The 25,819-nt window shown below is 44.3% G+C and overlaps 1 protein-coding gene across 2 annotated transcripts in view; it reads right to left on the bottom strand.

The window, feature by feature from the left end:
- ZFAT (zinc finger and AT-hook domain containing) overlaps positions 1-25,819 on the bottom strand; it is a 187,611-nt gene that overhangs the window by 66,878 nt on the left and 94,914 nt on the right. For both annotated transcript variants that reach the window (XM_082674419.1, XM_082674418.1), the window contains one exon: positions 11,462-11,550. In XM_082674419.1, coding sequence (XP_082530545.1) covers positions 11,462-11,550 — 89 coding nt within the window. The remainder of the gene's footprint in view (positions 1-11,461; positions 11,551-25,819) is intronic.

Below are 25,819 nucleotides of genomic sequence, written 5' to 3'. Positions count from 1 at the left end.
ACAAGGAAAGAAAACTACAGGAAAATATCACTGATGAACACAGATGCAAAAATCCTCAACAAAATACTAGCAAACAGAATACAACAGCCCATTAATAGGATCATACACCATGATCAAGTGGGGTTTATTCCAGGAATGCAAGGATTCTTCAATATACGCAAAACAATCAATGTGATAAACCATATTAACAAACTGAAGGAGAAAAACCATATGATCATCTCAATAGATGCAGAGAAAGCTTTCGACAAAATTCAACACCCATTTATGATAAAAACCCTGCAGAAAGTAGGCACAGAGGGAACTTTCCTCAACATAATAAAGGCCATATATGACAAACCCACAGCCAACATCGTCCTCAATGGTGAAAAACTGAAAGCATTTCCACTAAGATCAGGAACAAGACAAGGTTGCTCACTCTCACCACTCTTATTCAACATAGTTTTGGAAGTTTTAGCCACAACAATCAGAGAAGAAAAGGAAATAAAAGGAATCCAAATAGGAAAAGAAGAAGTAAAGCTGTCACTGTTTGCAGATGACATGATACTATACATAGAGAATCCTAAAGATGCTACCAGAAAACTACTAGAGCTAATCAATGAATTTGGTAAAGTAGCAGGATACAAAATTAATGCACAGAAATCTCTGGCATTCCTATACACTAATGATGAAAAATCTGAAAGTGAAATCAAGAAAACACTCCCATTTACCACTGAAACAAAAAGAATAAAATATCTAGGAATAAACCTACCTAAGGAGACAAAGGTCCTGTATGCAGAAAATTATAAGACACTGATGAAAGAAATTAAAGATGATACAAATAGATGGAAAGATATACCATGTTCTTGGATTGGAAAATGACTCTACTACCCAAAGCAATCCACAGATTCAATGCAATTCCTATCAAACTACCACTGGTATTTTTCACAGAAATAGAACAAAAAATCTCACAATTTGTACGGAAACACAGAAGACCCCGAACAGCCAAAGCAATCTTGAGAACGAAAAACGGAGCTGGAGGAATCAGGCTCCCTGACTTCAGACTATACTACAAAGCTACAGTAATCAAGACAGTATGGTACTGGCACAAAAACAGAAAGATATATCAATGGAACAGGATAGAAAGCCCAGAGATAAACCCACGCACATATGGTCACCTTATCTTTGATAAAGGAGGCAGGAATGTACAGTGGAGAAAGGACAGCCTTTTCAATAAGTGGTGCTGGGAAAACTGGACAGCTACATGTAAAAGTATGAGATTAGATCACTCCCTAACACCATATACAAAAATAAGTTCAAAATGGATTAAAGACCTAAATGTAAGGCCAGAAACTATCAAACTCTTAGAGGAAGACATAGGCAGAACACTCTATGACATAAATCACAGCAAGATCTTTTCTGACCCACCTCCCAGAGAAATGGAAATAAAAACAAAAATAAACAAATGGGACCTAATGAAACTTCAAAGCTTTTGCACAGCATAGGAAACCATAAACAAGACCAAAAGACAACTCTCAGAATGGGAGAAAATATCTGCAAATGAAGCAACTGACAAAGGATTAATCTCCAAAATTTATAAGCAGCTCATGCAGCTCAATAACAAAAAAACTAACAACCCAATCCAAAAATGGGCAGAAGACCTAAATAGACATTTTTCCAAAGAAGATATACAGACTGCCAACAAACACATGAAAGAATGCTGAACTTCATTAATCATTAGAGAAATGCAAATCAGAACTACAGTGAGATATCATCTCACACCAGTCAGAATGGCCATCATCAAAAAATCTACAAACAATAAATGCTGGAGAGGGTGTGGAGAAAAGGGAACCCTCTTGCACTGTTGGTGGGAATGTAAATTGATTCAGCCACTGTGGAGAACAGTATGGAGGTTCCTTAAAAAAACAACAAATAGAACTACCGTATGACCCAGCAATCCCACTACTGGGCATATACCCTGAGAAAACCATAATTCAAAAAGAGTCATGTACCAAAATGTTCACTGCAGCTCTATTTACAATAGCCTGGAGATGGAAACAACCTAAGTGTCCATCATCGGATGAATGGATAAAGAAGACGTGGCACATATATACAATGGAATATTACTCAGCCATAAAAGGAAACGAAATTGAGCTATTTGTAGTGAGGTGGATAGACCTAGAGTCTGTCATGCAGAGTGAAATAAGTCAGAAAGAGAAAGACAAATACCATATGCTAACACATATGTATGGAATTTAAGAAAAAAACATGTCATGAAGAACCTAGGGGTAAGACAGGAATAAAGACACAGACCTACTAGAGAATGGACTTGAGGATATGGGGAGGGGGAAGGGTAAGCTGTGACAAAGCGAGAGAGAGGCATGGACATATATACACTACCAAACGTAAGGTAGATAGCTAGTGGGAAGCAGCCGCATAGCACAGGGAGATCAGCTCGGTGCTTTGTGACTGCCTGGAGGGGTGGGATAGGGAGGGTGGGAGGGAGGGAGACATAAGAGGGAAGAGGTATGGGAACATATGTATATGTATAACTGATTCACTTTGTTATAAAGCAGAAACTAATACACCACTGTAAAGCAATTATACTCCAATAAAAAAATAAAAAAAATAAAATATGATAGTGTTGTAATAATTAGTTAGCTGGTCTTCTGGGTTCCTACAGAGCTTAGTACCTACTTTCTTGCAGCAGTTAACATACTTGCTGTTGCTTTTTATGCACAGGTGGCTCTCCCCAGATCCGTGAGCCGGGCAGACAGAGACCTGGCTTCATCCCAACATCCTCTGCCCTGGCACACAGTGGGTGCACAGAAAACACAGCAAGGACTCCAGGGCTGGAGCAGGTCGGGGAAGAGAAAGTCCACCACCATCCTCATCAAAGGTACGAAGCCTTCACCAAGTACACTGTAGGCTCTCCTGAGGTCGGGCTGGGCAGAGAGGGGAGAAAGCTCTGCAAGGAGCAGAAAGCCAGAGAGAAACAGGACTGCCTCAACAACCACATACCAACCAAGGGCCAAGTTCGCAATTACAGCTTTGAAAGGACAGCAGTCAGGCCTGCTATTCTCTGTACAGTCCCCACTCTAATGGCCTGATACAAAGAGGCATTTACTTTCCCATGGACAACAGCCTCTACTGTTCTTTCACACGTAGTATCTAGCATCCAGGTAAACATTATGATATATGCAAAGAAGAAAACGTGACCCAATTCAAGAAAAAAAGTCAATAGAAACTGATTGACAGATCACTCGGATATTGAAATTATTAGACAGAAACATTTAAATAATGATAAATAAGTTAAAGGCTCTAATGGAAAACGTGTGAAAAACTGATAATTTTTGGCAGAGAAAAAAATTATAAAAAATAACTAAGTGTCAATGCTATAAATCAAAAAAACTCAGAAATGAATAATTCATTTGAGTATCTAAATAGCAGAACTGACATGAGAGAAAGGATAAGTAAACTTGAAGATCAATACAAATCATATAAACTGAAACACAAAGAGAAAGCATTAGAGACAGAAAAAGAGACAGATCTTCTGAATGCTGTGAGATATCAAAAAGTTTAATATATGAGGTATTATAGTCCTAGAGGAAAAAACAGAAGCAAATGAAGCATAAGTAATACGTAAAGACATAATGGCTGAGAATGGTCCAAACCCCCTGAAAGATATCAACCCACAGATCCAAAATCTCAGCAAGGTAAACACTAGGAAACCACACCTAAACATAATGATGTTAATATGATGAAAAAACCAAGAAAAAGAGAAAAATCTAAACCAGAGGGGAAAAAGAACCATTACATATAGGGGGAAATGATAAGGGTTAGAAATAATGAAAGACAAAACATAATGGGACAACATCTTTAGAGTGGTGTCCTCCTAGAAATGTATAGTCATCAAAATGTTCTTCAAAAATGAAGACAAAGAATTTCCGAATAGACAAAAGCTGAGATAATTCAACTCCAGCAAAACAGATATATATAACAAATGCCAATAGAAGTTCTCCAAACTAAAGGAAAATTTATCAGATGGAAGCTAGGCCTGCAGGAAAAAAATAAAGAACACCAGAAAGACTAAATATGTAAGTAAACACAAAAGATATTTTTAAGATTATATTTTCTTACATATATTTTAAATACTGACTAAACCAAAAAATAACACTATATTGAGGAGTTTAGAACACAAAGAGAAGTGATATGCATGACAACAAGAACCCAAAGGGTAGGAGGGGTGTAACGTGAACTATAATGATTCATGGTTCTTCCATTGTTCATAAAACAGTATATTTGCAGCTAGCTAGAATGTGTTAAAATACAGATGCATAGTGTGATGTCCACAGCAATAAGTAAAAAGAAAAAAGAAAAACAACAACAACAAACAAAGAAAGTATAGTTAAAAAGCAAACAGAAAAAAAAAAAAAAAAGCAAACAGGGACTTCCCTGGTGGCACAGTGGTAAAGAATCCACCTGCCAATGCAAGGGACACGGGTTTGAGCTCTGGTCCAGGAAGATCCCACATGCCATGGAGCAACTAAGCCCATGCGCCACAACTACTGAGCCCGTGTGCCACAACTACTGAAGCCCACACACCTAGAGCCCATGCCCCGCAACAAGAGAAGGTAAGAGCATCCACTGCAATGAAAAGCACATGCACCACAACGAAGAGTAGCCCCCACTCGCTGCAACTAGAGAAAGCCCGTGTGCAGCAACGAAGACCCAATGCAGCCAAAAATAAATAAATAAAATAAATAAATTTATTTAAAAATAAAAAAGCAAACAAATCCTAATTGAGGGCTATACAATAAAATACCTCATCAGTACTCCTCAAAACTGCCAAGGTCATCAAAAACAGAGAAAGTCTGAGAAACTGTCAGATCCAAAAGCAGCCTAAGAAGACATCATGACTAAATGTAATATGCGACCCTAATGGGATCCTAGAACAGGAAAAGGACATTAGGTAAAACCTAAGGAAATCTTAATAAAATATGGACTTTAGTTAATGATGTATTAATATTGGTTCATTAGTTGTAGCAAAGGTACTATTGTAAATGTTAGATGCTAACAACAGGAGAAACTGGGTATGTGGAACACGGAAACTCTCCATATTACCATAACAATTTTTCTGTAATTCTACAACTGTTCTAAAATTTAAAATTTACCTGAAAAAGAAAAGCTCTACTCTCAGGGGAAAAAGTCAAATGGAATACTAAAAACTACCTGATTCACCCAAAAGAAGCCAGAAGAGGAGGAGACAGGATCAAAGAACTGACATGACAGAGAAAATAAACACCAAGACCATACTTTTCAAGTGAGACATGTCAAAAATTACATTAAATGTAAATGGACTAAACACTCCAATTAAAGAGCAGTGATTGTCAGACTGGTTGTGTGCGGGCACGTGGACACACACACACACACACACATATACAGGCAACAAGATCCAGCTATATGCTATTTACAAGAACACACTTTATATAAAAACTCAGATAGGACCTTTCCTTCACACAGTTCAAAACCCAGTGCAGTGGCTGGCAGATTATGATTTGTAGAGCCTCTGCCTCAGAGCCACATGGGAATGTGGCATAGTCAAGGATGCTGGTCTGGCCTCCAGGTTTACGGAAAGAGAAGAATTAATCTGATGGGAAGGGTGGCAGGAGGCCAGAGCTGCTCCCATTAAAAAGAAAGCCCCCCAGCTCTTGTTACCAAGAGAGCAAGCCTGAGGCCCTCACAGCACCTCCTCGCTGGAGCTGGCCTGCACAGGGCTGATGGTCCAGGTCTGTCCAAAGCAATGGGGGCACATTCCTTCTAATCTGCTCCCTCAAATCAACCTCTCCTTCTTAATGTAGCCCTTGAAATAATGGTATCATTGTTCCCAAGTTTCAAATAAGGAGACAGTGGCCCAAAAAGGCGAAGGATCAAAATCCCCAAAGATCAGCTAGTTAGTAAGTAGTGGCATTAAGATTTTGATCCTTATCTGCCTAACTCCAAAGCCATAAGCAACAACAAAAGTAAAACAACACCAACATCTAAAAATATATATAAAGAAAACACAACACCTGGGAAATATTTAGAATGAGTGATTTACAAACATAAATTGAAAGCATGATTAGACTGGTTTATAATCCTTGCTTTGGTTCTTTTAGGAATTGGAGTCATTTTTAAGAGACAGGGGAGGGAAAAGAGAGCCAACATTTTTTGATCATCTACCATGTACCAGATCCACTTCTCATAAAAGTGATATTGCCTTTAATATCTTTAATACCAGGAAACAGATATTGCCATCAACATTTTACAAACAATAAAATTGTATAAAGAAGTTAAATAACACAGCCTGTAAGTGGCACAGTCTGTCTAGTTCTAAACCTGAATCTGTCTTGTTCTAAAAGCCTGTGTTTTTCTGCAAGATCTCATTGCTCTCAGAAATTTTCAAGTGCCAAACAGAATCTCAATGAACTTCCAAATGGCACAGCTACCGTGGTACAAAAGGCATGGTCACTTTGGAAGAGAGTTTGGGGGTTTCTTACAAAACTAAACATACTCTTACCATACAATCTCGCCATCTCACTCCTTGGTATTTACCCAGAGGAGCTGAGAACGTATGACCACACAGAAACCTGCAAATGGATGTTTACAGCAGCCTTATTCATAATTGCCAAAACTTAGAAGCAACTAAGATGTCCTTTAGTAGATAAATGCATAAACTGTGGTCCATCCAGACAATGGAATATTATTCAGTGTTAAAAAGAAATGAGCTATCAAGCCATGAAAAGACACGGAGAAACCTTAAATGCAATTACTAAGTGAAAGAAGCCAATCTAAAAGGGCTACATACTGTACAATTCCTACTGTATGACATTCTGGGAAAGGCAAAACTATGGAGACAGCAGAAAGATCAGAAGTTGCCAGGAGGCAGAGGGAAGAGAGGGATTAATAGGCAGAGCAAAGAGGATCTTGGGGGCAGTATAACTATTCTGTATGATACTGTAATTGTGGATATATGTCATTATACATTTGTCCAAACCCGTAGAATGTACAACACCAAGAGTGAACCCAAATATTAACTACGGGCTTCAGGTGATTATGATATATCAACATAGGTTCATCAATTGTAACAAATGTACCACACTGGTAGGGATGTTGAAAATGGGGGAGGCTGTATGTGGAGGGGGAGTGGAGCCAGGTGGTATATAGGAAGTCTCTATATTTTCCTCCCAATTTTGCTATGAACCTAAAAGTAGTTTGGGGGGTTTTTTCTGTTGGTTTTTTTTCGGCTGTGCCGCATGGCTTGTGGGATCTTAGCTCCCCAACCAGTGATTGAACCCGGACCTCTCACAGTGAAAGCACCAAGTCCTAACCACTGGACCACCATGCAATTCCCCTAAAACTACTTTTAAAAATAGTTTCTAAATTTAAAAAAATAGATAAGACTGGTAAAATCCAAATAAGGTCTACAGTTTAGTTAATAGTGTCACAAAGTCCATTTCCTACTTTTGACAATATACTATAGCTAAAGATGTTATCACCAAGGGAAGGTGGGTGCTAGGTACACAGGAACTCCGAGACTTTTTGTGAGTCTAAAATTATTTCAAAATGTTTTTAAATTAAATAAAGCCACTTTTTATTATTGATGTACAAGGAGACTGGCACAGAATCCACCAGCCCTATGACTGAGAACATTTCTATCAGCAGAGTTATGGGTTCATATGAGCCTAATGGAGAAAACTCCACAAGTGAGTCTGCCTGGTGATCACATTGCTTACAGAACGGCATGCGGCTTGTTTATGTGCAAGAAGCAGAGGGCTGAACAGCTGGGCCAAGGGAACAAGACTGCTCCTGTTTAGAGACTCCTGGCTCAGCACTGGCTCCTCTCGTCCGAGCATCTTCTCTGGCACATCTTTAAGGTCGATTGTGTCAACCCCACCCTAGGGAATGCATGTTATTTAAGAAGCACATATAACACCTTCACTGTTTGTGAACCCTCAGTGGTTTGGTGGGCTTTGCCCAGTGTTTCATAGTCTTTGGATTTTAGGGTGACATGGAAATGCTTTTGGTATGATGTCCACTGTAGGGTTCTTTATAACAGCAAAAACTGGAAACGACTAAACTGCCCAATTATGAGGGGAATGTTAAACTATGATACTCATCCTTATGCAGCCATTAAAAGTAGTTAATAAATGTATTTTCATAAAATGAAAAAAGGCCTATGAAATGAGGATAAAGAAAAAAGGCAATATTTATAATGCCTAAAGTATGTAGGTGCCCCCGTCTGGCCTTTCACTGTGAGGTTATTCTAACTCAGAAGTGAAGTATTCTCAGCAAACCATCTGGCCACTCATCTAAGCCACATTCTCCAGTAGAGCTTCATCACTGATAAAGCTGACATTTTAATCTCCATCAAAAAAAAAATGCTCATTTACAGTGTGACCTCAACCATGTCTAAAAATATATCCAAAAATTCCCCCAAGGAAAAGAACCAAAAAGCATTTCCAAATCTTATTTAGTGAATACATTTTAATTTCATTCTTAAAATAAACACATGAATGACACCATGTAATTTTAAAAGGCAATACAGGAGTTTGCCTTTATTACAGTGTTTCCTGACACAAATTATATATTGAAAATTACATATCCAGATCTGGAAAGGCAAACTGGTTTCCTCTAGGAAGCCAACTGCAATGGATTAGCAGTATTTGCCCAAGATGTTGAAGTCTCATCTCGGATCAGTAAAATAGTGACGCTTGATTTCTTCATAATGTTTGCTGTGGGTAGGAAAAGGGAAGGCAGGAGATGCATACTGCATATTTTCTGATATGGATGAAAATTTCTACCACACAGATAGATGTGAAAGGAAGAAAAAAGAGTGAGGGAATGCAGTGGGCAGAAAAATGCCCTCCCCAAAGATGACCATGTCCTAATCCCTGGAACCTTATGTGGCAAAAAGGAATTAAGACTACAGCTAGAATTAAGGTTATTGATCCTCTGACTTTAAGATAAGGACATTGTCCTGGGTTATCCAAGTGGGTGTGCTGTAATCACAGGGTCCGTTCAAACTGGAAGAGGAAAGCAGAAGAGGAGAGTCAGAGGAGGAGAGAGATGAGGGATGCTCACCTGGCTTTGAAGACAAGACGAAGGGGCCACGAGCCGAGGAGTGCGGACGGCCTGTAGGAGCCAGAGAAGAGCAAGGAAATGGATTTTCTCTTAGAGCCTCTCCAGAAAGAACACGTCACCTGCGTGTTAGCTCAGTGCGACCTGTGCTGGAATTCTGAACCACAGAACTATAAGACAATAAACTTGTGCTGTTTAAGTTACAAAGCTGGAGTAATTTATCACAACAGTAATGGAAAACTACTACAGGGGTGGACAGAGAGGAAAGGGAAAGGGCAATTACAGTTAGGATGAGGGTGGCTGGCAGGAACCAATTTCATTTTGCCTCATCAGCCCCAGTTAACCGAGAAGCACGACTTACACGCATGTGTACAAGAAGAGCATCCCAATCTGGAGGAAGGGAGAAGCCCAGGGCTGAATTAGTGGTTCTCATTCAGGCTGAATCTCATCCGCAGCTGGGGCACCACTCAGCAGGGGGACCCCTACATCCACGGAGAGGCCGTGGGAAACCGGCCATGACCCAGGGCCCAACTTAGTCGGGCTCCCAAGGCCCCAGAGTACAACCATGTGATGGCAGGAAAAAGCTGAGAACCACACGTGAGAGGGACACCTTCAATCAAATCACCCCCAAATGCACTTCTGCACACAAACCAAAGATTCCACAAATCTGAGGAACAAGTCAATGAGGACTTCAGGGCAGAGAGACTGTCTGCTGTGTCTGGTTAGGAAGGGAAGACGCTCCACACGGAAACTGAGGAATGAATGAGAAGTCTAGCTCCGATTCTGAAACAGCGAGGACAGAAATCAACCTCCCTGGGTCTACATTTCTCATCTATAAAGTGAGAGTTGCCCTAACTCTGCATCCTCTAGTCCTACAATTGCACTAGTCTAAGAAAATCCAGAGTCCCCCAGAGAAACACATCTATGAGAGGTGGGATGCGACATTAAGCTCTTAATTTTAATTATGTGCAAAGTATGCAAACATGGAACATCCCAGTTGAGACACTTAGCACTCCTGCTGGGTGACGCGTGGGTCTCACCTGAGAAACTCGTGTTCAGTGCAGACCTGAAAGCAGCTACAGAAGCGACAGGCACAGCAGCCTCAGGTTCCCCAACTGCCCCCTTTCTGCCGTCAGTGAGGGACTGAGAAGATCTGGTAAGAGACGCTCAGACCTAGGGCTCGGAGGCAAAGCCCCAGTTCTCACTCCCTCACCTCCTGGATAGTCAAAGCACATGAGCCCTCATCCCCCCCGAGCCACCTGGTTTCTTAACTACAAGAGGAGAGATCATGAGGCTTCAAGTCACTTCATCCCAAGGCTGTTCTGAGCATCAAATGAGCTTGTCATCAGGGAGGGTCCTCGTACCTCAGAAGGGGTGACAGACGGCATAGGCTGGCCACTATTATAACGGCGACTGAAGCCCGTGGATATGGGCATCGAGGAAAGATTCGTGGGGGTCACTGAACTTATGTGAGATGCAGGTTGTTCAGCTGTCCAATCCAGGCAATGATATCTACTGTGTGGAGATCAGAGTTGAGGGGGGTGAAGCTCCTGGCACAGTGCAGGGACACAGTAGATGCTCAATAAATATAAATGCACCTCTGAGTGTGGTGGCCCAGGGTCCTTCCACGTTCTGCCTACCGCCCTCTGGGACTTAGCAGTGGACACGATTTCAACAAACATCTCAGAGCATCGTGTTCCCACCTTCACATGCACGTGCCAGCAGCAAGAGCATCGATTTTAAGGGTCAAGCTGCTGAGGGCTGAGCAGAATTTATTATTAAACAAATTCACTGGACCAGAGTTCTTGCTGTCAATAACTGCACCATAAGCAGTGGCCAAGGGCATATTACCATCTACATGAAAGAGACATCAACTGGAGGTATTAAAAGAATAAGGAAAGCCACGGTCTCCCGAGCCCCTGTTACACGCTAGCACCGTGGCGGGCACATGAGCGCCATTTCCAGCTCTTACAAGCGCCTGCCAACCGGGCATCATCACACCTGCCGTATCGGGGTTCACCTGAGACAATCCAGGATCTGACAGCACACACTTGTCCTTAAAGCACGTACTCTTTGCTCTAAATCACTCCATTTTTTTACGGTGAGAGGGTGCCTTTCTCTAGTCTGCGTCCTCTTACACTCTGTTCCTGGACTTGGTCCCCAAAGTACAGAGAAGCGCTACACTTGCAGAAGGAGAGGGCATGCAGTCAGCCAAGCCACGCCCCAGACTCCACGTGCACTGGCTGAGCAGGCCCAGAAGGGAAGGGGACGCTCCAAAACAATGAAAGGAGGTTCCCTCCGTCTTTATTTTGAAGAGCGGTGCGCTTCCGACTTGAATACCCGCTCCAGCGCCGAGCCCACTCACCTTGAAGGAGGCGTGCTGCTCCATGTGCCGCAGCAGCTGTGGCTTCTGGGCTGCTGTGTAGTCACACACCGTGCACTTGAACTGCTTCCCTGAAAAGAAGGGAGAAGAAGGTGAGCACCGTCAGGCTCGCAGCCCCTGCGTGTGAGTGGAGCGTACATGAAGGCACGAAGAGGCCCCGTGCCGTCGGGGGTGTCCAGAACGTCAGGCGGAACCGGCAAGGAAGTGCACAGCCGCAAAGCAGTATGCTCCGTCTAGCCCAGGGGAGGCTGGGGGGCCGGACGCCAGGGGCCTCAGTGTCTCCCTAGGAGTGTGGACGCCATCCCGAGAGCCAACAGCACCTGCAGAATGCCCTTCAGCAAGAGAAGAGATCTATGTTTTGGAACTCGTAGGAGTGTAAAAGGCAGATTTCAGGAGATGCTAGAGAGAAAACGACAGAGAAGTGTGTGAAACGTGGGTCTTCTGAGAGGATTAATGTTTCAGCAATTTATAAACATTCAGTAATGTGATAAACAAGCCCACATGTTTTGTTTGTTTGTTTTTGTGGTACGCGGACCTCTCACCGCTGTGGCCTCTCCCGTTGCGGAGCACAGGCTCCGGACGCGCAGGCCCAGCGGCCATGGCTCACGGGCCCAGCGGCTCCGCGACATGTGGGATCCTCCCGGACCGGGGCACGAACCCGTGTCCCCTCCATCGGCAGGCGGACTCTCAACCACTGCACCACCAGGGAAGCCCAAGCCCACATGTTAAATCAATGGATATATGGGGCAGGCTACATTTTTTACCCCTGAGGAACAAAAATAAAACCTCAACTTGCAATAATACAAACGTGCAACCAAATAAAAATATGGCCCACTTCTCACAGCAGCGATGCTCACCACGCAGCTTCTAATGGCTCTAAGCCTCCGGAGGCAGCAATGACCGCAGTCACTGCACGTGGTGCCACAGAAACACTGGCTCCCTCTGGGAACCTCTCACACCTTTCTTTCCCAGACGAGCTGGGTGAAAAAGCTGTCCACCTCTGCAGCCTCCATGCTCCTTTTCTATCCACTCCTGAGCCCACCCCAAAACTGGCAGGTGACACCAGCTTGCCCCAAAACCTGTCTCGCCAAGGTAACCAGGGACCTCCATGACGCCAAGCCAATGGCAGACTTCAGTCCTCATTTGACAGGACTCTACTGCACGTGGCTCTGCTAACACCGCGCTTGGGAAACCCTCTGCTCCTCTGACGCCACGCCACTGTTGCCTCTCCGTGCCTCTCTATTCGTTCTGTGTGTCCCGGAAACACTCTCTCCCATCTACAACTTTTACACACTGAGGTCCCAGACTGCTCCAGCCCACACACCTGCTCTTCTTCTTCTACAGCATCCTTGCATGTAAACCTTCGAGGTCAAAATCTACACCTTCTACGCATACTTTTACACCTTCTACCCTTCCCTAAACTTGAGATTTGAGTTTTCAACTGTCTGCTGGACTACTGCTTAGCTGTCCCAAATGTCCTAATTTGGACTCTTTGCCTCACCCATCACATGGGTTCCACCTCCAGCATTCCTAGTTTATCACCCACCTGATCGCCTAAGTCAGAGACCCAGTAGCCTTCCTCAACACCTCCATGACCCCAACTTCACTCACCTTATTTTTTAAGCACCTGATTTCAACTCCCAGTATTTTTCTATTTCTCTCTGTTTCTAAAACCTCCACACTGGTTAAGGCCCTCCTCATTTCTTTCCTGGACAACGGCAAAAGCCATTGCTCAAATGAATTGGTTTCCTTTCTTTCAGGCAACCCTCCCATCCATCTATCACCCACCCACTGCCCCCCCCTCCATCCATCATCCATCCATCCTGATGCCCCATCCTCCATCCTTGATCTAACACACAAACTCGTCCACAGCCCTTGCTGCACAGCCCACCAATGACTCCAAATACAGATCAAAGTTGAAGTTCCAAAGCATGGCATGGAAGGCACCCAAAATCAAAGTAACTCTCCCCCCGATCCCTCTCTCTGACTTCCTGTTTTGCCTTTGCAGTCCAAGAGCCCTGAGCCTCTGCTAACATCTTCCATGCCTGAGATGCACTGTCTCTTGCCATGTGGGCATTCTTCACTTTAACTCAAAACTCCAGTTGAACAACATCTCTGGTACAAGCGGGCTAAGAGCCAGCCCCCTGAAGCTCCCACACACACTCTCACACACTCTGTCCATGCCCTGGCCCTGCAGCATGGTCATGACCTGCCATTGGCCTCCCATCGGCAGGAACCATGTCTGAAGTCATCTTGGCACTCCTAGTGCCTGAGCGCCTGGCACACACTGAACATATTCTGTGCATTCTACTAAACTGAGCTGGGCAAGAAGCAAAAAGGAAACTTTGTACATCTTACTTGACCAATGCTCTCAATAGCAGCAGCAAAAGGGAAACAATAATATAAACATGTTAATACTGCAATTGTACCTATCATTCCAGGCGAAGGACCCCCAAACTCTAGATTCCACTAATTCTGCAAGTCCAAAGTATGAGGAACACTTTTTCATGTGTAAGGCAGAAAAGTCATAATTAGAGCGCAGTTAACACCTTCCCTTGAACACAGTACCATCTTTTTCAAACAGAAGGGCTATGCATGGCTACACATCTCGTGTATAAACTCGGACACCCATACTTCTCCACTGGTGTGTGACTCGCCTAAATACATCATGACTGTGCCAGGCAGCCTGAGCAGAATGGTGTCTAGGTTCCCCACTGGCACCATGCAGGGAGGAAAGCTGATATCCACGTCGATAAATATTTTCACTCACTACCAATACACTTGGATCAAAGAGTAGGAGATTAAGCTAAAAATGATTAGTGCCTGAAATGAATAAATGGCATCACCTCGTTTGAGGTCCACAGTCAACCTTTTATGAATATACTCCCGGGGCTCGCCAGAGACAAGGAAAGAAGGCAGCTCTTAAAAGCCATCCCTTATGAGGCGTCAGAATGCAGGCAATAAATATTACAAATGTTTTCAGCGACCAATGACGCCCCCCCACCGAACAGGCTGGGAGAGCGCTTGACATAATCTTTTGCTGCCTAATTAAAATAATGCAATAGAGATGCATGACTACTCATAAAAATGTAATGATTTGAGACTATCAGACTGTTTTCTATCAAGATACTCCTGAGACTCACAGGGAGAATTGTCTAGAAAACGCAGTATTTACCCGAGGTTAGAGTGACCTCAGAGGGCTGGTAGGTGCACAGCAAATGGCTGTATTGGATGTGAGTCATAGAGCAGCCCAGGAAAAGAAGGGAATGATGACAAAGAAAAAATGAGGTGGACGTTTTAAAAAACTTAATTCATTTTGCACACAATGTGCCCGGCTAGCTCTACGTAGCGAGCTGCTGGCCGTCAGCAGCTGTGCCAGGACATGGCGTGTCTGATCTCCTCGCGCTGCCCAGAACCTGGGGAGGCAAGGCAGGGCACCCCTCTTATGGATGAGGGACTAGGAACATGAAGCTGAGCAACTTGCCAGGTTGTGAAGCAGTCGGTGGCAGAGCCTGGATTTGGACCCCAAAGCTCTGATTTGGCTCCGTAAGAATCCTCTTGGCTAAGAAGGACATGGCATGATTTCCCCAAAGGGAACAAAGAATTTCCAACAGCAAAAGGGGCACATATGAACCACACGCATAAAGCCTGGTCCCGCAGGGTGGCGGCCCCGGGAAGCACCAGTGTGGCAGCGGAGGGGTGCTCTCCTGCAGCCCCGGCCAGCTCACCTGTGAGGCCCGGGGTTCATTCCTCCCTGCTGCTCAGTGTGTCCCCACTAGAAAAATGGGGAGGCAACCTCTGCCTGCTGCCAGGATGGGCTCAGACTCTGGGCGGCAAGCACCCGAAAAGCGGTCCCCTGAGAGAAGAGGCTGAGGGTGTGTGTAGGTGACCCAGCAGCGGACCCTGCTCTGCCACGGCCACTGGGGCAGCACCCCTCAAATCCCAGTGTTTTGACCTCCCTGACACTCTCGGGGACAATCCAAGGATAGGTCCAGTTAAGCCAGCCTGAGATAATATTCCTTAAAATAGAAAGAATACAAACAGAGAAAGGAAAATGATAACATGTAAGTAACATAATATCAAAGAGTTCACAGAAGGCTTTCCGCACCCTGCCCCCAGCAACTGCTCTGGCCTTGTCTCCACCCACAGCAAGCCGTGACCACCTGGCAATGGCTGATGGGACCCTCCCCGTTACCTCCTGTGCTCAGCCGTGACCCTCGCCCCCCTCTCTCCACCCCAGGGACATAGCACACTCACGCCACCTCCGGGCCTTTGCACTTGCTGCTCTGGGGCCTGGGGTGCCCTTCCTTCCATGCTCTGCTGGCTGGTTTCTCTTCCATGACCATCCCCATCTTCCTTTACTGATTCATTTGTGACATCCCTCATCTTGTAACATTTTCATATTGAAACTGAACCGTTTCACATTCATATTTTCATATCTCAATTTTCTCAATATTTAAGATATTTCTTCATATCTCAACTGTAATATACCCCCTATTTTATTGATTTATCTTGTTTCTCGTTCAGCTTCATGACAGTGGGGTGTTTCGTTTCTGCTTTGGTTGTTGTTCGTACTACCCGCTGCTGTATCCGAAGTGCCTAATTCCAAGTGGCTCACCAATTCATCGCTGGTTGGTCCACCTGGCACCCTCGGTGGGCTGCAGGTACTTTGGGGACAGGGACAGTAGACTTCTCATTCCACATCCTTGTGCCCGGCAGCGAGAGCATGCCAGCTATGAGGCTAGCAGCAAGTCACGGGGCCGTCCCAGCAGGATGTCTGCTCAGCCATGTGCCCTCTCCCTCCCCACAGCCACCACCATCACACAGGGCACCACCAGAGCCTTGTATACGGCCCTGCCCACCATCCCTGCCCTCCCAGCCACAGGTGATGGGACCGCTGTGGACCAGTGACCCAAGCTGAGCCAGGAATCTGAACTGTCAGGATCTGAAGCATGTAACTCAGAAGCTATTGGTCATTATATTTTCAATCTGTGGATGAAATAAGAACACAAACCAGTCTGCAAAGGGAGACGGAGACAGAACGTCAGAACAAGGAGGCAGAGATAAGCAAAGGTGAGTGACGAAGACATCCACTCAGCAAGCACTCCCTGAGGGGCCACTGTGTGCGGGGACCAGGCCGGACCCCTGAGCACAGCAGCGGGCAGACAGCGGAGCCCTTGCCCTCATGGAGCTCACAGCCTATAAGGACAAGAAGCAAATAAATCACTACAAATCACAATGGGCTATGGGGGAAACGGATGGGGCCGTGGAGGGTGAGGAGGCCGGGACAGGGTGTGGCCATGGGGCTGAGGCAGCAGGGAAGGCCTCTGTGGTCAAGTGAAGGTGAGAGGTCGACGGGGTCCAGCCACAGTTAGAGGAGGTGAGGACAGTCCTGTGAAGAAGCAACGGAAAACGCACGGATCGCTGTCTCTGTAGGATATAATAAACGTCCCTTTTCTGTTTCAGTGACCTCAAATGAGTTTCTGACAATGGCAAGCAAGAGTCCCAGCAAATACAGCTGTTGAATGAATCAGTGGGTGCATGAATATAAAACGCCAAGACCCCTCAAGGCAAAGACATAAAAAAGGACACGAACAAACAATGCACTCAAGAGAGGATTAAATCCGACTTAATTAATCAAAAGAAGTCCAATGACAGCAAACACTTGCACACAGCGCTATGAACCCGTCAATGTTACAAATTCCTCATGCACGTTACTCCTGTAATCCAGCTAATCCTCTAATTCACCTGATCGATTTCATGATTATCAAATCCCTAAAAAGTATAATAAAATGGTAAGGACTGATATCCATTAAACTAAGAAACTGAACTTGTTTAATATCATGCAAAAATGAAAGAGTTCAGTGAGAACACTGTCATGTTTCTGGTACAATTTTTTTGAAAAGTAAGCTGGCCGTGCAATGCGTGATTCAAACCACCAAAACGAAAGAGCCACCCTGCTCCTGGAAATATGTCCTAAGGAATTAATTCTTGCATTAATTAATTAATGCAAGAAAGCATTCCCTGCAACATAAGCTGTAATAACGGGAGGAAAAAAGAAAACAATACATTGCCCCAAAATAAGAGAATGGTTACGTAACTCATGGATCACCACCTTAATGGAACATTATGCACCTCTTAAATGTATTATTCATGGACTCTACAGCAACAAAAACTAATAGTAATTTTAAAGCTAAAAGAATGATATTTATCCTTTAATCACAACTATGTAATCATTCCATCTGAACAGGAATAAAGGTTGAAAAAAATTTTTTAAAGAATAATTCATTTGTTGTGTGATAGAATTGTGGGCATACTTGTAGGAAGGGGTTAGATTTTTGTGACTGTGGTTTTAATGTTTTCTGTGTAACAGAAAAGCATTTCTGGTAAATTAGCACCCATCTTTGAAAGGCTGGGATGTTGGATCCCATTTGCTATTGCCCATAGTCCAGAAGACGGGTCTTTCAATGTGGAACAATAAAGTGATATCAGTGGTTCCCAAACTTGAAGCTCAAAAGAGTGCACTGTCTTTAAAACACCGGCCAGCCTTGACTAGCTGTACACTGACTGAGGCATCTCTGCCCCTCCTCTTTGCACAGAAAAGACAGCGGCCTAATTTTGTGAATCATCTCAGGGTGGTCATTTCTTGTCTTCTGAGTTAGGATTGAACCTTTCTAAACAGTCAGAAGTCATTCTGAGCCAATCCTCGTCAGTAAGGAGAACAAAAGAAAGCAGAGCCACGCCACCCTCTGGAGAAACACTCTTTTGAGGGAAGCACTCCAAGCTTACTGCAAAAACACCGGCACAATGAGAAAAGCTAATTGAAGGTACAAAGTCTTCCCCGTTACAAACTACAGAATTTAGAATCTCAGTTACTTATGAAATTTTTATTTGATCCAGAGGCCCAGAGGTTAAACGTCAAAATCACAACAACCCAGATGAACCTTACAAATTTAACGTGCAAAGGAAAAAGCCAGACACAGAAGAGCACGTTTATATGAATCAGTTTATACGAAGTTCAAAGACAGGACAGATCACCTTCCGGTGTTAGAAGTCTGGGTAGTAGCTACCTTGAGGAGTAGTGAAGGGGAACAGCTGGGGGGATGGGTGAGGAGGGCTCCTGAGGGGCTGGCAATGTTCGTGTCTCATCCTAGGATGTGGTTACACGCTGTGCTTCCTTTGTGATAATCCACTGAGTGGAACACTTACCAATTATGCATTTTTTGTATGTGTGTGATACTTTAACTTTAAAAACGTGAAAACAACAACAGTACAAGAACGAAACAGTCAGGCTACCTTCCCCAGAAGGGGCTCAGGAACTGGCACCAAATTAGTTAAGGAAAGAAAAGATGTGATGGGTAGTTCAAGGATAAAGTCTGAGGACTGCATGGCAGTGTGTGAATGACCCTGGCTGCTGCTGCAGGTGGTAAGAAAAAAGACACAATCGGCAATCTCTGCACCTGTGCTTTCCCGTCAGGCATCTTTCCGAGTGCTGGGTTTGCTGGAGATTTCCACTGTGGATATTGTTGCCCGTTCTGGAAACACGATGTTTCACCAGCAGCTCCTATTTTCCTCAAAATGTGTGATGGTGCAACTCCCGTTCAAAGATGGGAGATCGGGGGGGGGGGGTATAAATGTCACCTCCACTACTTCTGTTCATCCCTCAATAGGTGAGGTACCATCTTTGCAGAATCTCCGTTTTCAAGTTTCCTCTGGGAGGATTCTGTTTCTCTAACTTGAGCTCTTCAGCCAGTGCTTCATGGCCAACTGGCTGACGGAACAAAGCTGATCTCTGACCTGTGGACACTGGCTGCGCCTGGCAGTGGGATGCTGGCTAAATCAGGTACCACCAGAAAAAGCCCAGGGTCTGGAGGCAGGCAATCCTGAGCTCAGCCCTTGACTCAGGTCTTAGGCAGAAATCTACTCAGCTTGTCCTGCCAGGTAGAGGGGACAGGATTTGGAGGTGGGATGGGGGAGAAAAGGAACAGAAGTCCCTGTTATACTGCCTTGGGTTAGACATCGAGAGGTGCCCCCAACCCTGGGAGGGTTAGGACTGCCCTTCCTACTAAATTTCCTTCTGCTCTGGAAGGAAAGGTGACTGTGCAAGAGCACGGGGCTGCGGAGGGGGAAGTGGAGCCCCTGCCTGGCTGAGGCCCCTGTGCTCAAGCAGGAGGTCCTCCTGAGTAGAGGAGATGCGCTCCGCTCCTAAAACTAGACGTCCTCGCCTGCTGGCAGCCGCGTGGGGTGCTCACTCCAGGATATACAAAGCCCCCAGCCTCGTGACCAGCACTTAGAAAATGCACAGCACCTTGGCGAGGATGTGGTGAAAAGGGAACACATACACTGTTGTCGGGAATCTAAACTGGTCCAACCACAATGGAAAATAATACGGGGTTTCTCAGAAAATTAGAAACTGACCTACCGTATGATCCAGCAATTCCACTACTAGTATATACCCAAAGGAAATGAAAATGGGATTTCAATGAGATATATGCATTCCCACATTTACTGAAGCATTATTCACAATAGGCAAGATACGGAAACAACTTAAATGCCCATCAACAGATGAATGGATAAAAAACATGTGGTGTGCACGCACGCGCGCGCACACACACACACACACACACACTGGAATATTATTTGGCCGTGAGAAAGGACAATATCCTCCATTTCCAACAATATGGATGGACCTTGAGCACATGATGCTAAGTGAGATAAGTCAGACAGAGAAAAACAAGTACTGTATGATATCACTTATACGTGGAATCTAAAAAATCAAAAGCAAAGAGTAAAATACTGGTTAATGGGGATGAGGGAGAGAAGGAGGGAGGGATAAAAACTGATGTTATTTAAGGGTACAAACTTGCAACAGGTAGTACATATGCCATAGTGATGCTTTTTTTACTTTTTGGCTGCACTACACAGCATGTGGGATCTTAGTTCCCTGGCCAGGGATCGAACCCACGCCCCCTGCAGTGGAAGCACAGAGTCTTAACTGCTGGACCACCAGGGAAGTACCACCATAGTGATCTAACACACAGTATAATGAATATAGCCAACAATACTATACTACAGCTATGTAATGAGATAGATATCACTGCAATGGCAATCATGTTATTGATACAATATATAAATGCATCAAAGCAACATGTTATACACCTTACATTTACCTAATGTTGTATGTCAAATATATTCAATAAAATTAAAAAATACTTAATCATCACAAGAAAGAAATTTTAACTAGGTGATGGATGTTAACTAAACTTATTGTGGTAGAGTCACTTCACAATATATACATATATCAAATCATTATGTTGTACACCTTAAGCTGATACATTATATATGAGCTGTATTTCAATAAAACTGGAAAAAAACTTTAAAAAAAGGGTAACATACACCACCTGCTGGCTTCCTTTGTTTCCTGCTGCACCCTCATCTGCTCGATGAGTGTCCCCGAGGATGGTTCCAGCTGCTTAGTTTCTTTAAATAGAGCTCTATATAAAACCAGGGCCCAATGGAATGGCAGAAAAATCTTAAACCATCAGAAGAAAATAAAACTGTCCCCTTGTCTTCTGGCATTTGGATTCCATCAGAAACCAAAGAAAGACAGTGATGGAAAACTTCTGTTTTAAGGCAACATGTTTGGAATATCTGCTAAATTAAATAACTCCTGCCAAATCAAACTTCATGTGTACCTCAAACTTGAAGGAACGCTAAAATATTTAAAGAAAGAAATCTGCATAAATATGAACTATTACTCGTAATATCTGGAGGCATAAAAGTGAAAATGCCTTCTTATGACTGTTTATCCAGTCTTACTGAAAAAGGTGGTATTTTGCATAAGCAAATTTTTCAGAAAACTGCCTTTACCCTTTGCAACACTGATACTCTTTAAATATTAACTCTTGCACTGTGCCTTCCTAAAGAAGGAATATTTGAGAGAAGAGTAATTTGATCTTTCCTAAATGACACAGACGATGTAGATTAATCACCACAAATATTCATTTGTACACTGTGTCGAGAGTGGCTGGAAACATGAGAATACCGATCCCTAACGGAGCAGGTATACGTACACCTCTTAGAATTAACCCACACTCAGTGTGAACCCAATAAACCTCCCCAGAACCCCACTGCGGTAAGCTGATAATGCCCTCCCCCCAAAATACCCAGGTCTTAAACCCCAGGACCTATAAACATTACGTCATATGTAAAAGGGATTTTGCAGATGTGCTCAAGTTAAAGATCTTGAGATAGGAGATGAGCCTGGATTATCCAGGTGGGCCCAATGAAATCGCAAGGGTCCTTATAAGAGAGAGGCAGGGGGTTCAGACTCCGAGAGGAGATGTGATGAAAACAACAGAGGGAGAGGGGGGGTGAGAACTATGGTGCTGGCTTTGAGATGAAGGGCGTGCTCGTAAGCCAAAGGATACAGGCAGCCTCTAGAAGCCAGAGAGGTTACAGAAACAGATTCTCCCCTGGGGCCTCCAGGAGAAATGCAGCCCTGCTGACAGCTTGATTTTAGACTTCTGACCTCCAGAGCTGTCACATAATAAATCTGTGTTGTTTTAAGCCACTAAACTTGTGGTAGCTTGTTACAGCAGCCACAGGAAACTAATACATCCCCATACACAGGAAACTTCATCACCCCCATGTTACAAACAGGGATGATAGAGCACCTGTTCAAGGTCATTCGGACAGGAAGTGGTTCCGACCTGGGACTGCCCCCGTGAGCACAAGGTTTTACTCACTCTGCCGTACTGCCTCTCTACATAGCCTGGTACACACGGGTCTGCCGCCTAAAGTGAGCAGAGCACCCTGCAGGAAGCATAACAGGCATCTGGCAGCAGGTGTTCTGCAAAGCACACATACATCTTTGCAGTTCTGGCATCTGCAGTCATTTGTGCGACGGCAACTCAGAACAGAAGTAGCTGCAGCGGTAAACAGGCAGTTTAAGAAGTCTCTGTACTTTAACGGCTGAACTTGAAGCAGCTTAGGGACGGATGATTCTCTGTAATTAGTACATCAGTTTTGATACAAGGAGGAATGGATCAGCATTAGACAGAGAAAGAAACAGAAGGCAGAGCTCGATAAAAGACCAGGAAAGAGCAAGGCACCAGAAAGGATTAAATTAGAGTCTCTGTGCCAGGTATGTGCAGCCGAGACCCCTCTACCCAGGTGAGGTTGTAGGTAACCAAGCCTTATTCCACAGTTAATCTGTGTATTAGTCTAAGCTAACTGTTCAGTAAGCTGTACACTTTATTTTCTAGTATGAGCTCAGTTATTCTTTTTTTTAATTGGAGTATTTTTGCTTTACAATGTTGTGTTAGTTTCTGCTGTGCAACGAAGTGAATCAGCTCTATGTGTATATATATATCCCCTCCCTCTTGGACCTCCCTCCCACCCCTCCCCCATCCCACCCACCTAGATCATCACAGAGCACCGAGCTGAGCTCCCTGTGCTATACAGCAGGTTCCCACTAGCTATCTGTTATACACATGGTGGTGTATTTATGTCAATCCTAATCTCCCAATTCGTCCCACCCTCCTCTTCCCCCACTGTGTCCACATGTCTGTTTTCTACATCTGCCTCTTTATTCCTGCCCTGCAAATAGGTTCATCTGTACCATTTTTCTAGATTCCACATATATGCGTTAATATATTCTTACAGTTTATAAAAACCTCAGAAGAAGAGCTTCAGGTGGCCCCAGACAGGGTGCACACAGAAACTGGGACTCCTGGGTCCTAAAGTCAGCCCTCCCCTCTCCTGCCCATCAGCCAGACACCAGCCCGTGAAGATAAGCCACGGAAACCTACTGTGTTCACTGCTGTTGCCCCTCTCCCACCCCTGACCCTCGACCTTTTCTCCAGGAGTAAGTTGGAGGAAGGCTAAGAGGGATGAGACCAGTCTCACTGAAGCCTAGTAAATGAACCTGGTAAGATCAACCATCTGGCTGCTCAGGTCCCATTTTCTTTTAACTTCTTGGTTCTAGAGTGTATGTTTATAGAAGTAAAAAGACTATGGATGAGTGCAGCTACTCTATGCTAGAGTGACTGTGTTTTTCAGAGGAAACTCCATACTTACATCTCCTAGAATATTTCAATGTGTAGCCATGGGATCTCTTATTATAAATCGAAGAAGCAAGGGAAAAAGTGGTACTTCCTCCACTCAGACCTAATTTCCACATTCAGCTCTCCACTTGTCCAGTTATTACACACACAAGAGTGCTTGAAGCTTGGATAATTCCTCTTTGTAAATTTTACCAGAAAACTTCTTATCTCCAGTGTATGAGGGCAGGTTGGATTGGGAGAAGGAGGGGACCCAAAGGAATTAGCACTGAACTTCAAAGAGCTTTTTATTTCATGATTAGAGAATTCTTGTTTGATTAGGTAACCTAAAGGCACTGCACCATTTAACCTCCCTCATCTGCTCTGGGTGGGCAGAATCATGTATAAAACTGTAGACCACACATCACGTGTCTAGACCCTCTCAAGTCCAAAGCGGGGAGATGTGTTACCAGCGTGATTTCTGCGTTAAATTCTTGCACCCGCTGGCATACATGCAAAGGGTTTCATCGGGCCCTTTATAGATCAGTACCTCTCTTCGTACATTATCAACTGGCAAACCTTTCTAGCAGAAACCTTCACCCGTTCTGGTCTATCTCTTCTGAGGCACAGTAATGAGCTCCTCTGGGAAACAGGAATGAATAAACAGGAATAGATCACTTTAAAGAAGCCAATACAAGTGAAAAATGAGATTCGCAATCAGGTAAAGGAGAGGGTAATTACTCAATTCCTTTCTACTTCATTGAAAGATACCCAGGAAGATTCATTTAACAGTGAGTTCCTCTACCGTATTCTAAGATCTCTAACTCACAAGCATTTGATTTGCTAGAACCCTCTGGGGGATGAGACGCAGAAAAGAGCACTTCCTGAGCGCTCCTACGTCCCACCCACTCTATGTAAGGCACTTTACATGTTCCTTCACTCATCAATCAGCAAAACTTCATGGAGCACCTACTGCAAGTCAGGCACTGTTAGGTGCTGGGGATACAAAACAAAACCAATAGCGTAAGTCAAAACTCCCTGCTTGAGGAGCTTACAGTCTAGTGGAAGACACAGAAAATCATGAAAAAATATATATATATTGCACATTAGAGAAAGATAGCTCTAAGAAGAAACAGTAAGAAACATGGAAGAAAGTATGAAGTTAGTGGGAGAGTTCCAGTGGTAGAGACAAAAGAAAGACAAACAAGAAAACTATACAGTACACTAGAGAAAGATAAGCCAAAAGAAAAACATAAACACGAGGGGATTTGGGATGATCTGGTGGAATGCTGAGATTTTAAACACACAGTGTAGAGGGAAGAGATACGAGAACATACGTATATGTATAACTGATTCACTTTGTTATAAAGCAGAAACTAACACACCATTGTAAAGCAATTATACTCCAATAAAGATGTAAAAAAATAAAAAATAATAAAAAATAAATAAATAAACACACAGTGTAGCCAAGGGAAGGCCTTCCTGAGAGAAGGACTCTCGAGTGGGACCTGAAGGCCATGAACGAAGTATCCATTCAGGCATCTGGCGGGGAGAACACACCAGGCAGGGGGAGGACAAGTACCCTGAGGTGGGCATGTACCTGGCAGACCTGCAGAGCAGGGAGGAGACGGATCCGTCTGGAGAGGGCAGCACAGATGAGGCCAGAGATGGGGGCGGGGTGAGGGGGTCAGAGAGATCACGGTTAGGATTTTGGCAGTTACTCTGAGGCGCGTGCAACAGGACTGACTGTGGGGACAGGGCCGAAGCAGGAAAAGCAGTTGGGATGCTACTGCAAGAACAGAGGCAAGAGGGGACGGTGGCCAAGCCGTGAGGACACCCAGAAGTGGCAGAATTCTGGATCACGTCGAGGCAAGAACACACAGGATTTGCTAGAGGACCATCTGCAGGGTGTGAGCAAGACAGTCAGGAGTGAGTGACTCGAAGTTTCTGACCCGAGCGCCTGAAAAGGAGCTGCATTTACTGAGATGGCGTAAAGCAGTGGTCGGCAAACTGCGGCCCACGGGCCGAATGCAGCCTGCTTCCTGTTTCGTAACAGCTGGGGGTTAAGAATGGCTTTGACATGTTTCAAGGTTTGTGAAAACAAACAAACTAACTAAAACAAAGAAGAATATGCAGCGGAAGCCCTAGGTGGCTCTCAAAACCTAAAAACTGTACTGTGTCTTTAGAGAGTTTGGTGGCCCCTAGACCACAGGAGACGCACGTGCTAAGTCTGAGGGGCCTTTCAGACACAGGCACAGATGCTGAGTGGGCAGCGGCAGATGCAGAGCTGAAGGCT

Source organism: Grampus griseus (assembly GCF_964374135.1).
Source record: "Grampus griseus genome assembly, chromosome: 17".
Taxonomy (NCBI): Eukaryota; Metazoa; Chordata; class Mammalia; order Artiodactyla; family Delphinidae; genus Grampus; species Grampus griseus.
Note: the sequence above shows the minus strand (reverse complement) of the source record. Positions and strands in the feature narration are given on the sequence as shown.